The 13,402-nt window shown below is 43.4% G+C and overlaps 1 protein-coding gene across 1 annotated transcript in view; it reads right to left on the bottom strand.

Annotated features, from left to right (window-relative positions):
• zfyve9b (zinc finger, FYVE domain containing 9b) overlaps positions 1-9,680 on the bottom strand; it is a 58,409-nt gene extending 48,729 nt beyond the window's left edge. Inside the window, exon 1 of the mRNA XM_034180804.1 lies at positions 9,494-9,680. Coding sequence (XP_034036695.1) covers positions 9,494-9,680 — 187 coding nt within the window. The remainder of the gene's footprint in view (positions 1-9,493) is intronic.
• Positions 9,681-13,402: the final 3,722 nt, after the last annotated feature.

Raw genomic sequence — 13,402 nt, 5'->3', positions numbered from 1 at the left:
TGTTTCCTGGTTTGATTCTTTGTTTCTTCATGTTGGGTTTTCTTTATTATATTAATTAGGCCTTGGGTTTTGTTGATCTTTGATTTTGGTATTTTACTTTGTCATGATAGGTTGGGTTCATCTTTTTGTTGGGTCCTGTTCACTTTGTGTTTGTGTCACTGCACGCTCTTGTCTGGTGTTCACTGTTTGGTATGGGTGTGTCTTGTCCCTTCTGTTTGCCACGCCCCCTTCCCCGATTGTTCTCTCACACCTGTGACTACGTTTACGTGCTGTTAATATTCGGGTTAAAGTCAATATTCCGGTTTCTGAATCATTAGGAATAACCAGTTTCTAAACAGCGATGCACGTCTTCCACCGGTGCTTGATTTGGTCTGGCGTTCGTGAATCCTGCTTCGTGTAAAACCCCTCACTACACACTTTATACACTTTTCTCAAACAGGCATGAACATGTTCTCACTTTTCTCTCCTGTGTAAACACTCTTTTTTCTTCTGGGCGAGAAGATTATAACAGACACACGCAGAACACAATGTGCGTGCTCTCCCTTCACTCACTGCCTCCGGGGGTATGGATGCGGGACCCGCAAAGAATCTAAGTCATGGCCACGGAGCTCTGCGGCTGCGGTTACCGAGACCCTGCAGCACTGTGGATTTTTTTCCGCAAGAAATCTATCCTTGCAGGCTGCCTCCACATCAAAACAGTGAGCGTAGTCTCTGGACCTGTTGCCGCACAGCAGAGAGGGGGGCGGTGTGAGTGGCCCGCTGCGGCGTTTACCGAGCCTGCAGACTCAGTAAGCGCATCGAAGGCAGTGAGAGCAATCGCGGTGATGCCGAACGGTGCCTCGATCGTCCCGCCTGATGAGGATGCAGAACACAATGTGCTGTTTATCTCTGCTTCTGTGGTGTCCGGTGGGCTGCGCGCGCCGCATACAAGTTGTTGCCATACTCAAAAGACCAAGATTCCTTGTGGATAGGACATGCGCAGAAGACAAAATAATGTTCCTTTCTATGGGGATATCCCGATGCGCGTTTATATGACCTGATATTCGGGTTAGAAAAGGAGTAACCCAGGGGTCTTATTCAGGTTTTTAAAAAATGGAATATGAGCATATTCGGGTTTCCGGGTGTTTACATGGCCGTGCGCAACCGGGTTATTGCTAATATTCCGGTTATGAAAGGGTTATTGGCTGCATGTAAACATAGTCTGTGTCTCGTTTTCCTAATCACCACCTGTCCTATTTAAGCCCTTTGCGTTCTCCACCTCTCCACCAATTCATTGAATTTACATTCGCTTTCCAGCCTCATTTTGCCTGGTTTTACAGTCTGCCTGTATTCTGACCCTGCCTTGTTGTTGACCCTAATTTTGCATCTGCCACTGAACCCCACCACGCCATGTATTTTGAACTCTGCCTGCTTCTTGGACCACGCCGATGGGTTCAATGCTTTCTCTCTCTCTCTTTCTCTCTCTCTCACACACACATATATATATATATATATATATATATATATATATATATATATATATATATATATATATATATATATATATATATATATACGAGGTCTCCTCGTGCGCATGCGTGAGTTTTTTCATGCGTGTCGGTGACGTCATTTCCCTGTGGGCAGGCCTTGAGTGAGATGTGGTCCCGCCCTCTCGGCTGAATTCCTTTGTTTCACACGCTGCTCGAGACGGCGCGCGTTGCTTTATCAAAAATTTTTCTGGACCTGTGAGGAATATCCGAGTGGACACTATTCGAGAAATTAAGCTGGTTTTCTGTGAAAAGTTTAACGGCTGATGAGAGATTATGGGGTGTTTCTGTCGGTGTAAGGACTTCCCACGGAGCGGGACGTCCTGCAGCGCTTCCAGGCGCTGTCGTCGGCCTGTTTCGAGCTGAAAACATCCTAATTTAAGGCTTAATTCACCCAGGACATCGTGAGAGAACAGAGAAGATTCAGAAGAGGCCGGCATGAGGAATTTATGCGGACATTCCCCTGTTTAAGGACATTTTTTTAATGAAAGACGTACGCGCAAATTCGCCGAGTCGTTTCCGTGACGACTCGGCAAATCTGTGTGCGCCGCGACAGGAAAAACACCTCCGTGTTGAAAACCATTTGTAGAATTCAGGCGGCTTTTAATGGCTTTCAACAAGTGAGTAACTGAGAAATTGTTTAACAGCTTGGGCATGTTCCAACTTGCCCGTTAAGATTTCCAACGGAGGTGTTTTTCCTGCCGCGACCCCCCGCGGTCGGGTCCGGCCCGACATGCGACTCTGCCCGCACGTTCTTTCATTACAAAATGACCGTTAACAATGGAATGTCCGAATAAACTCCTCATGCCGACTTCTTCTGAAAGTTCTCTGTTCTCTGACGACTTACTGCATCAACAGAGCCTGAAATGTGGAAGTTTTCAACTTGAAACGGCGAGACGCTGCCGCCTCGAAGCGCAGATCGCCGTCAGGCGCCGTGGACCGTCCTTAAAGCGACACTACCAGACCAAAATCTCTCATCAGCCGTTAAAATTTTTACCGAAAACCAGCTGAATTTATTGAATGGAGTCCACTCAGTTGTGCCTTACAGTTTTGAAAAAATTTTTATCAAACAAAGCAACAGTCTCTGAGCCATTCCTAAACAATGAAAAAAATGGACGAGCAGGTGGACGACTCCTCACTCAAAGACTGCCCACAGGCAAATGACGTAACCGACAGGCGTGAAAAAACTCTCGCATGCCCACGAGGGTTCAAGCATGTCTGATGTAATCACACGTGATTCAAATCCATATGGTTTTTGAAAAAAATAATAAGGTCGGATACTTTTCTAATAGACCTCGTATATATATATGTATGTGTGTGTGTGTGTGTGTGTGTATGTATATCTTATCACACGTCTTTTCATGTATCACGCCCTGTATCATGCCCCGATGTATCTATATCATACAGATATGAGGGGCATGATACAGGGCAATACATAATCAGACATCGAATAAGATATTTAGCACATATTACAACAAAAAAAGAACAATAATCATACACATGAATCATAATGCAGGTAAATCATGTAAATTATGGAATGGTCTTATGTCTCTCTATGAAGTCATGAGTGTCTCCCAATTTCAGTATGAAACTCACTGTGAAGCAGATCCCGAGCAGCCGGGAAAGCAGGCTGACTGGGTGACTGTGAGGAGGAAGCGTAGCCCTAAACAGAAGCCCCGTGTACACCGCCAACCCGTTCACATCTCTAACCATTTTCCCCACTCGACGACACACCCGCGGAGGATCAAACTCTGGTTATTGGCGACTCTGTTTTGAGAAATGTGAAGTTAGCGACACCAGCAACCATAGTCAATTGTCTTCCGGGGGCCAGAGCAGGCGACATTGAAGGAAATTTGAAACTGCTGGCTAAGGCTAAGCGTAAATTTGGTAAGATTGTAATTCACGTCGGCAGTAATGACACCCGGTTACGCCAATCGGAGGTCACTAAAATTAACATTAAATCGGTGTGTAACTTTGCAAAAACAATGTCGGACTCTGTAGTTTTCTCTGGGCCCCTCCCCAATCGGACCGGGAGTGACATGTTTAGCCGCATGTTCTCCTTGAATTGCTGGCTGTCTGAGTGGTGTCCAAAAAATGAGGTGGGCTTCATAGATAATTGGCAAAGCTTCTGGGGAAAACCTGGTCTTGTTAGGAGAGATGGCATCCATCCCACTTTGGATGGAGCAGCTCTCATTTCTAGAAATCTGGCCAATTTTCTTAAATCCTCCAAACCGTGACTATCCAGGGTTGGGACCAGGAAGCAGAGTTGTAGTCTTACACACCTCTCTGCAGCTTCTCTCCCCCTGCCATCCCCTCATTACCCCATCCCCGTAGAGACGGTGCCTGCTCCCAGACTACCAATAACCAGCAAAAATCTATTTAAGCATAAAAATTCAAAAAGAAAAAATAATATAGCACCTTCAACTGCACCACAGACTAAAACAGTTAAATGTGGTCTATTAAACATTAGGTCTCTCTCTTCTAAGTCCCTGTTGGTAAATGATATAATAATTGATCAACATATTGATTTATTCTGCCTTACAGAAACCTGGTTACAGCAGGATGAATATGTTAGTTTAAATGAGTCAACACCCCCGAGTCACACTAACTGTCAGAATGCTCGTAGCACGGGCCGGGGCTTTGGATTAGCAGCAATCTTCCATTCCAGCTTATTAATTAATCAAAAACCCAGACAGAGCTTTAATTCATTTGAAAGCTTGTCTCTTAGTCTTGTCCATCCAAATTGGAAGTCCCAAAAACCAGTTTTATTTGTTATTATCTATCGTCCACCTGGTCGTTACTGTGAGTTTCTCTGTGAATTTTCAGACCTTTTGTCTGACTTAGTGCTTAGCTCAGATAAGATAATTATAGTGGGCGATTTTAACATCCACACAGATGCTGAGAATGACAGCCTCAACACTGCATTTAATCTATTATTAGACTCTATTGGCTTTGCTCAAAATGTAAATGAGTCCACCCACCACTTTAATCATATCTTAGATCTTGTTCTGACTTATGGTATGGAAATAGAAGACTTAACAGTATTCCCTGAAAACTCCCTTCTGTCTGATCATTTCTTAATAACATTTACATTTACTCTGATGGACTACCCAGCAGTGGGGAATAAGTTTCATTACACTAGAAGTCTTTCAGAAAGCGCTGTAACTAGGTTTAAGGATATGATTCCTTCTTTATGTTCTCTAATGCCATATACCAACACAGTGCAGAGTAGCTACCTAAACTCTGTAAGGGAGATAGAGTATCTCGTCAATAGTTTTACATCCTCATTGAAGACAACTCTGGATGCTGTAGCTCCTCTGAAAAAGAGAGCTTTAAATCAGAAGTGTCTGACTCCGTGGTATAACTCACAAACACGTAGCTTAAAGCAGATAACCCGTAAGTTGGAGAGGAAATGGTGTCTCACTAATTTAGAAGATCTTCACTTAGCCTGGAAAAAGAGTCTGTTGCTCTATAAAAAAAGCCCTCCGTAAAGCTAGGACATCTTTCTACTCATCACTAATTGAAGAAAATAAGAACAACCCCAGGTTTCTTTTCAGCACTGTAGCCAGGCTGACAAAGAGTCAGAGCTCTATTGAGCTGAGTATTCCATTAACTTTAACTAGTAATGACTTCATGACTTTCTTTGCTAACAAAATTTTAACTATTAGAGAAAAAATTACTCATAACCATCCCAAAGACGTATCGTTATCTTTGGCTGCTTTCAGTGATGCCGGTATTTGGTTAGACTCTTTCTCTCCGATTGTTCTGTCTGAGTTATTTTCATTAGTTACTTCATCCAAACCATCAACATGTTTATTAGACCCCATTCCTACCAGGCTGCTCAAGGAAGCCCTACCATTATTTAATGCTTCGATCTTAAATATGATCAATCTGTCTTTGTTAGTTGGCTATGTACCACAGGCTTTTAAGGTGGCAGTAATTAAACCATTACTTAAAAAGCCATCACTTGACCCAGCTATCTTAGCTAATTATAGGCCAATCTCCAACCTTCCTTTTCTCTCAAAAATTCTTGAAAGGGTAGTTGTAAAACAGCTAACTGATCATCTGCAGAGGAATGGTCTATTTGAAGAGTTTCAGTCAGGTTTTAGAATTCATCATAGTACAGAAACAGCATTAGTGAAGGTTACAAATGATCTTCTTATGGCCTCGGACAGTGGACTCATCTCTGTGCTTGTTGTTAGACCTCAGTGCTGCTTTTGATACTGTTGACCATAAAATTTTATTACAGAGATTAGAGCATGCCATAGGTATTAAAGGCACTGCGCTGCGGTGGTTTGAATCATATTTGTCTAATAGATTACAATTTGTTCATGTAAATGGGGAATCTTCTTCACAGACTAAAGTTAATTATGGAGTTCCACAAGGTTCTGTGCTAGGACCAATTTTATTCACTTTATACATGCTTCCCTTAGGCAGTATTATTAGACGGTATTGCTTAAATTTTCATTGTTACGCAGATGATACCCAGCTTTATCTATCCATGAAGCCAGAGGACACACACCAATTAGCTAAACTGCAGGATTGTCTTACAGACATAAAGACATGGATGACCTCTAATTTCCTGCTTTTAAACTCAGATAAAACTGAAGTTATTGTACTTGGCCCCACAAATCTTAGAAACATGGTGTCTAACCAGATCCTTACTCTGGATGGCATTACCCTGACCTCTAGTAATACTGTGAGAAATCTTGGAGTCATTTTTGATCAGGATATGTCATTCAAAGCGCATATTAAACAAATATGTAGGACTGCTTTTTTGCATTTACGCAATATCTTTAAAATCAAAAAGGTCTTGTCTCAGAGTGATGCTGAAAAACTAATTCATGCATTTATTTCCTCTAGGCTGGACTATTGTAATTCATTATTATCAGGTTGTCCTAAAAGTTCCCTAAAAAGCCTTGAGTTAATTCAAAATGCTGCAGCTAGAGTACTGACGGGGACTAGAAGGAGAGAGCATATCTCACCCATATTGGCCTCTCTTCATTGGCTTCCTGTTAATTCTAGAATAGAATTTAAAATTCTTCTTCTTACTTATAAGGTTTTGAATAATCAGGTCCCATCTTATCTTAGGGACCTCGTAGTACCATATCACCCCAATAGAGCGCTTCGCTCTCAGACTGCAGGCTTACTTGTAGTTCCTAGGGTTTGTAAGAGTAGAATGGGAGGCACAGCCTTCAGCTTTCAGGCTCCTCTCCTGTGGAACCAGCTCCCAATTCAGATCAGGGAGACAGACACCCTCTCTACTTTTAAGATTAGGCTTAAAACTTTCGTTTTTGCTAAAGCTTATAGTTAGGGCTGGATCGGGTGACCCTGAACCATCCCTTAGTTATGCTGCTATAGACGTAGACTGCTGGGGGGTTCGCTTTGTATGCACCACTCTGCATTTAATCATTAGTGATCGATCTCTGCTCCCCTCCACAGCATGTCTTTTTCCTGGTTCTCTCCCTCAGTCCCAACCAGTCCCAGCAGAAGACTGCCCCTCCCTGAGCCTGGTTCTGCTGGAGGTTTCTTCCTGTTAAAAGGGAGTTTTTCCTTCCCACTGTAGCCAAGTGCTTGCTCACAGGGGGTCGTTTTGGCCGTTGGGGTTTTACATAATTATTGTATGGCCTTGCCTTACAATATAAAGCACCTTGGGGCAACTGTTTGTTGTGATTTGGCGCTATATAAAAAAATTGATTGATTGATTGATGATACCACATGTACTAATCCACTATGCACCACTATGATCTCAAGCAAAGCACAAAAGTTACGTTAAAAAATACCAGGAGATTTTTCATAAGTTTTGTGTCTGCTGTCAGGGATTTTGGGCCCCATGAAAAGACATCTGGGCCACCCCATATTATTTTGTCAGTATTATAATTGTATTAGGGGCCTCTCTGGGCCCTTGTCAATCATGGGTCACTAGAATCCTTTTCCTTATTCTCTCCTTTTCGCCACCCCTGTCTGCCGTAGTGCCCTCAAGCAAATTACAGTGTGTTTTACAAATTGAAGCCCATTTTTAACAACCGGTTTTGTGGCGCTGTCTCTGTACCGGCAGTGAACTTTCCCCCCCTGCGGTGAAGGCACCTCATGACGGAAGAGTACTTTAAAGCTCCTTCAGATTCACAGAGCCACAACACTGACATTAACTGAGCGTTTATCCCTTTACCTCGACGTGGCAGATTCATCAACATTCTGATGGTCCTCCACGAGTGGACCGCACTCAGTCATCTGCATAAGAAATGAATTTATAAAATGAAAACATATTAATACATGCTGTACCGAGACTGTAGGGGTTCAAAGATCGTAGGGGTTCCAACATTGTAGTGGTTCAAAGATTGTAGTGGTTCCAAGATCGTAGTGGTTCAAAGATTGTAGGGGTTCCGAGATCGTAGGGGTTCCAAGATTGTAGTGGTTCCGAGATTGTAGGGGTTCCAAGATCGTAGTGGTTTTGAGATTGTAGGGGTTCAAAGATCGTAGGGGTTCAAAGATCGTAGTGGTTCCGAGACTGTAGTGGTTCAGAGATTGTAGGGGTTCCAAGATTGTAGGGGTTCAAAGATTGTAGGGGTTCAAAGATCGCAGGGGTTCCAAGGTTGTAGGGGTTCCCAAGGTTGTAGTGGTTCCGAGATCGTAGTGGTTCAGACTGGTTCAAAGATCATTGTGGTTCCAAGATTGTAGTGGTTCAACGATTGTAGGGGTTCTGAGATTGTAGTGGTTCAAAGATCATAGGGGTTCCGAGATTGTAGTGGTTCCGACATTGTAGGGGTTCAAAGGTCGTAGTGGTTCAAAGATTGTAGTGGTTCAAAGATTGTAGGGGTTCCAAGATTGTAGTGGTTCAAAGATCATAGGGGTTCAAAGATAGGGGTTCCAAGATTGTAGTGGTTCAAAGATTGTAGTAGTTCAAAGATCATAGGGGTTCCAAGACTGTAGTGGTCCAACGATTGTAGGGATTCCAAGATCGCTGGTCCCGAGGTCTCGTGGTTCAGAGACCTCAAGAAACCAATCCAGCAAGCTTTTCCAAAGTACAGGAGAAACAGCCCACATCTGTGTTTGTTACTTGTTTTCCATGAGTCACAGCATTGTAAAACGAGTTGTTTCATGCCTGAATTTGTCAGCAGGACAGTTGAAACATTCACCCATTTTAAAATTGTGAGAGTTTGAGGATGTTTAATATGAACTCCCAGCCATATGCAAGTGTAAAAGGAAGATGACAAATGATTTTGCACAATAAGACTCGTTTAAAGTGGGTTTTTAATTTGGTGTAACATTTTATGGCTATAATCAGATTTTTATTGCCAGTTAAGCAAAAGGGTCCATGTGATAATTACATATGAATAAATGTTCGTAAAGGGTTTTTCTCTCTCTGAGATGATTATTTTAACCAGATCTTGAATTATTTGTCCAGACAGCCTGCAGTATGACACATATGGGACTTTAAATGTAAATCCGGTGAAATCGGACTCTTTAGTTAAATTATTTCTTTGGCTGCAGCTGATTTTTAAGTTCAGACGCGCAGAACTCGATCACCGAAATGGATCCTAAGTATTTCACCTTCAGTGTGATACCTGGTTATTATGACTCAGGGGATTAAAATAATAATAATAATAATAATAATAATAATAAAACCCCACCGCAGCTCTGAGGATTAAGAACTGATTTCAGCGCCGCTTTCTTCCTCCACAGAACACAGAACGCACACGCGTGCACTAAACCTCCAGCATTAATTACGCTGCAGCTTCTTTGCGAAAGCGGCCGTTTCGCTGCGAGATGTGTGCGTGTGTGTGTGTGCGTGTGTTTTCTGGCACCGATCCGCTTCCCGGGACAGTGACGCATTCGGTGCACGTGCGTCTGTTTGATGCGCTCGCTGCGACACTCGAGTCGTCACACTGACACGATGGGCTGTGCACCTTATTTATTATAAGATGCCGTTAGAGCTTTTGGCTTCAGAGAGCGAATGCAGTTCTTACCTTCTGTTATTGCTCCCAAAAGGCTTTCGTTCTCATCGTCCCGTGCAGAGAAAAACTTCAGCATCTTTTGCTTTTGCATCCAGCAGCAGCAGCAGTCCTTCTCATGTGAAATGATTTCTCTTCTCTGCTCCCTTTCCTCTCTCTCTCTCTCTCTCTTTCTCCCTGCAGCTCTTTGATTAAAACTCATGGGGGTTGCAGAAATGTCCCCTCCCCACTTTGGAGTCTGTCCACCATGGGCGGGCTGGCCATCGGGAACACTGGGAGTATTCCCGTTTGGCCACCAGTCAGTTGAGATGACAAACTAGATATCACCATATTAGTCCAAATATAAAATAGACTTCATTTAACGATCTGAAAATTTACATAATTTCCAGACTATAAGCCATACTTTTTTCACACGCTTTGAACACGCGGCTAATTTATGGATTTTTACAGGCTTTTTCATAAGTCCAAATACATCAGTTGATGCTGCCAGTTGATTTCCCGAAAGCTGCGCTCCTCATGAGGTGTAAATTCACACACAGTGTATAAGGGTGATTCTTAGACTACGGGCACTTATTATGTCCTTTGATCATATTGTATGAAAAACAGAAAAAATGGGAAATTTCACACTTTTATAGTTATCTTTACAATGAAAGTGTTTCTGTGTAGGCTCTCAGTTGTCCAGGTGATTTCCATAGTAGAGAAGCTTGAATCTTCGACTGGACTGGGTTGCTTGACGCGAGGACGTTTCGCTTCAAATCGCAGAAGCTTCCTCAGCTAAAATTCTTGCTCTGGTGGTCTGACTTCTGTCTTGACTCTTGTAGAGAAGAATAATCAAGAAGTCACAAACTCCAGCTTTTGATGATTTGATTGAGCTAACTGACGCTGCTAATTCTTGTAACACACACACATACACACAAAATCCACTCCCCTGTAAGCCATCTGGATGCATGAAGAACTGTTCAGATGAAAAGCTGATGTGATTTTTGGCTGGACTGAGGAACTACACAAAGTCTTTTTTTTATGGAAGTCTGAAGTCAGTGCACAGCATCACTGGACTACACGTCACAATTGGACTTTAGTAGCAGTGGAACACCAAAATGTAAGTCCCTTTTCTGTTGTTTATAAATTAATAAAATATCAAATGACAAGGATCTATTTTAGCTGTTATATAAAACAAATAATGAATTTTTTTACATTCTTTCAGTGGAAGGAATATTTAATTCAGTGAAAGCTGGAACAAAACAATCAACTCGGCTTCGCCTCGTTTAATGGTATGTTCCAACTTTCACCTCATGAAATATTCATATTTTGTAAATAGTATACAAATATTCATTATTTGTATACTATTTGTCCAAACTTCTATCACACAATAAAATGTTATGTTATGTAACATCAAACAAACGGGTGAAAACATAACCTCCACCACCTTGGTTATGTTTTGCACCTGTTATGAATTTTTTTTTACTGAAGATTTATATCCCGATAAGCAAGAACTGAGTAAATTTTCAAGGTGAAAAATCCCTATCTTTATCACTGAACAAATTTTTTTAAATTTAGAACTCTGTCAAAAAAGATCAAATTTCTTTCATATTTGAGAGCATTATGTAGGATGGTATCCTTTATCTGACAAAGTTTGATCTGGATCTAATCCAGATTACAGATTGTGTGGCCATTTAAATTTAACATTGAAATATACATTTAATATACATTTTACATTATATCTTAATCAAACGTACCCCAGTCTGTTGTGTGGGCCGCCAGAAGAGGATGTACTGCTGGCCCACCACCAAAGGGCGCCCTGCCTGAAGTGCGGGCTTCAGGCACGAGAGGGCGCTGCCGCCACGGACACAGCCGGGAGTGACAGCTGTCACTCATTAATTCCTGACAGCTGTCACACATTCTTCATCATCGCACTCCATAAAGACCAGACGTCATCTCCACCTCATCGCCGAGATATCATACTTCATTGGAGGTAATATCCTCAGCCGTTTGTGTCTTTTGCAATAGATCTGTACATTGTGAGTGTTTGCAGGAGTACCGGTTCCTTTTTCTGTGGAGGCTGAGTGAGTGCAGGACGGCACTCTTTTCCCCTGAGGAATCACTGCGGTACTCTGCAACATATTGAGTGAGAGGTGGAGGTGGCATTCCCACCGCTGTTGTTACTGGGTGTACACACACCCACACTTGACTGTCTTTGTTCTTCGCCAGCAGTACCAGATCCGTAACTTCGGGACAAGGATTGGCTCTAAGGGCTGGGTCGGTCGGGCTGGGGTGCGAAGCGGGACTGGGAAGGGTATGGACCCGAAGAACGCTCCTGGGTGAAGAGGAGCTTCATCCTGGACCCGGCCCTCCTGACCGATTTCTACCGCAGACACCCGGACAAGCCTGGTCGGGCGCCAGGAGGCGCCCGTTGAGGGGGGGGGGTCCTGTTGTGTGGGCCGCCAGAAGAGGATGTACTGCTGGCCCACCACCAAAGGGCGCCCTGCCTGAAGTGCGGGCTTCAGGCACGAGAGGGCGCTGCCGCCACGGACACAGCCGGGAGTGACAGCTGTCACTCATTAATTCCTGACAGCTGTCACACATTCTTCATCATCGCACTCCATAAAGACCAGACGTCATCTCCACCTCATCGCCGAGATATCATACTTCATTGGAGGTAATATCCTCAGTCGTTTGTGTCTTTTGCAATAGATCTGTACATTGTGAGTGTTTGCAGGAGTACCGGTTCCTTTTTCTGTGGAGGCTGAGTGAGTGCAGGACGGCACTCTTTTCCCCTGAGGAATCACTGCGGTACTCTGCAACATATTGAGTGAGAGGTGGAGGTGGCATTCCCACCGCTGTTGTTACTGGGTGTACACACACCCACACTTTTTCTCCAAACCGTCCCACCTGAGCTGTCCCTCTGATATGTTCATTCCTAATCTTGTCCATTCTTGTCACTCCCAAAGAGAATCTCAACATCTTCAGCTCTGCCACCTCCAGCTCTGCCTCCTGTCTTTTTGTTAGTGCCACTGTCTCTACACCATACAACATAGCTGGTCTCACTACTGTTTTGTAAACTTTCCCCTTCACTCTTGCTGATATTCTTCGGTCACAAATCACTCCTGCCACCTTTCTCCACCCACTCCACCCTGCCTGCACTCTCTTCTTCACCTCTCTACCACACTCTCCATTACTTTGAACAGTTGACCCCAAATATTTAAACTCATCTACTTTCACCACTTCTACTCCTTGTAACTGCACTATTCCACTGGGCTCCCTCTCATTCACACACATGTACTCAGTCTTGCTTCTACTGACTTTCATTCCCCTTCTCTCCAAAGCATATCTCCACTTCTCCAGACTAGACTCAACTTGCTCTCTACTCTCACTACAGATCACAATGTCATCTGCAAACATCATAGTCCATGGGGACTCCTGTCTGATCTCATCTGTCAACCTGTCCATCACCACTGCAAACAAGAAAGGACTCAGAGCTGATCCTTGGTGTAATCCCACCTCCACCTTGAATGAGTCTGTCATTCCGACTGCGCATCTCACCGCTGTCACACTATTTTTGTACATGTCCTGCACTACCCTAACATACTTCTCTGCCACTCCAGACTTCCTCATACAATGCCACAACTCTTCTCTTGGCACCCTATCATAAGCTTTTTCTAAGTCCACAAACACACAATGTAACTCTTTCTGTCCTTCTCTGTACTTTTCCAACAGTATTCTCAGAGCAAACATTGCATCTGTAGTGCTCTTTCTCGGCATGAAACCATATTGCTGCTCACAGATCTTCACCTGTTTTCTAAGCCTAGCTTCTACTACTCTTTCCCATAACTTCATGCTGTGGCTGATCAGCTTTATGCCTCTGTAGTTACTGCAGCTCTGCACATCACCCTTGTTCTTGAAAATAGGAACCAGCACACTTCGTCT

Source organism: Thalassophryne amazonica, chromosome 10 (assembly GCF_902500255.1).
Source record: "Thalassophryne amazonica chromosome 10, fThaAma1.1, whole genome shotgun sequence".
In the NCBI taxonomy this organism is placed as follows: domain Eukaryota; kingdom Metazoa; phylum Chordata; class Actinopteri; order Batrachoidiformes; family Batrachoididae; genus Thalassophryne; species Thalassophryne amazonica.
This window is presented reverse-complemented; position numbering and strand designations above follow the sequence as displayed.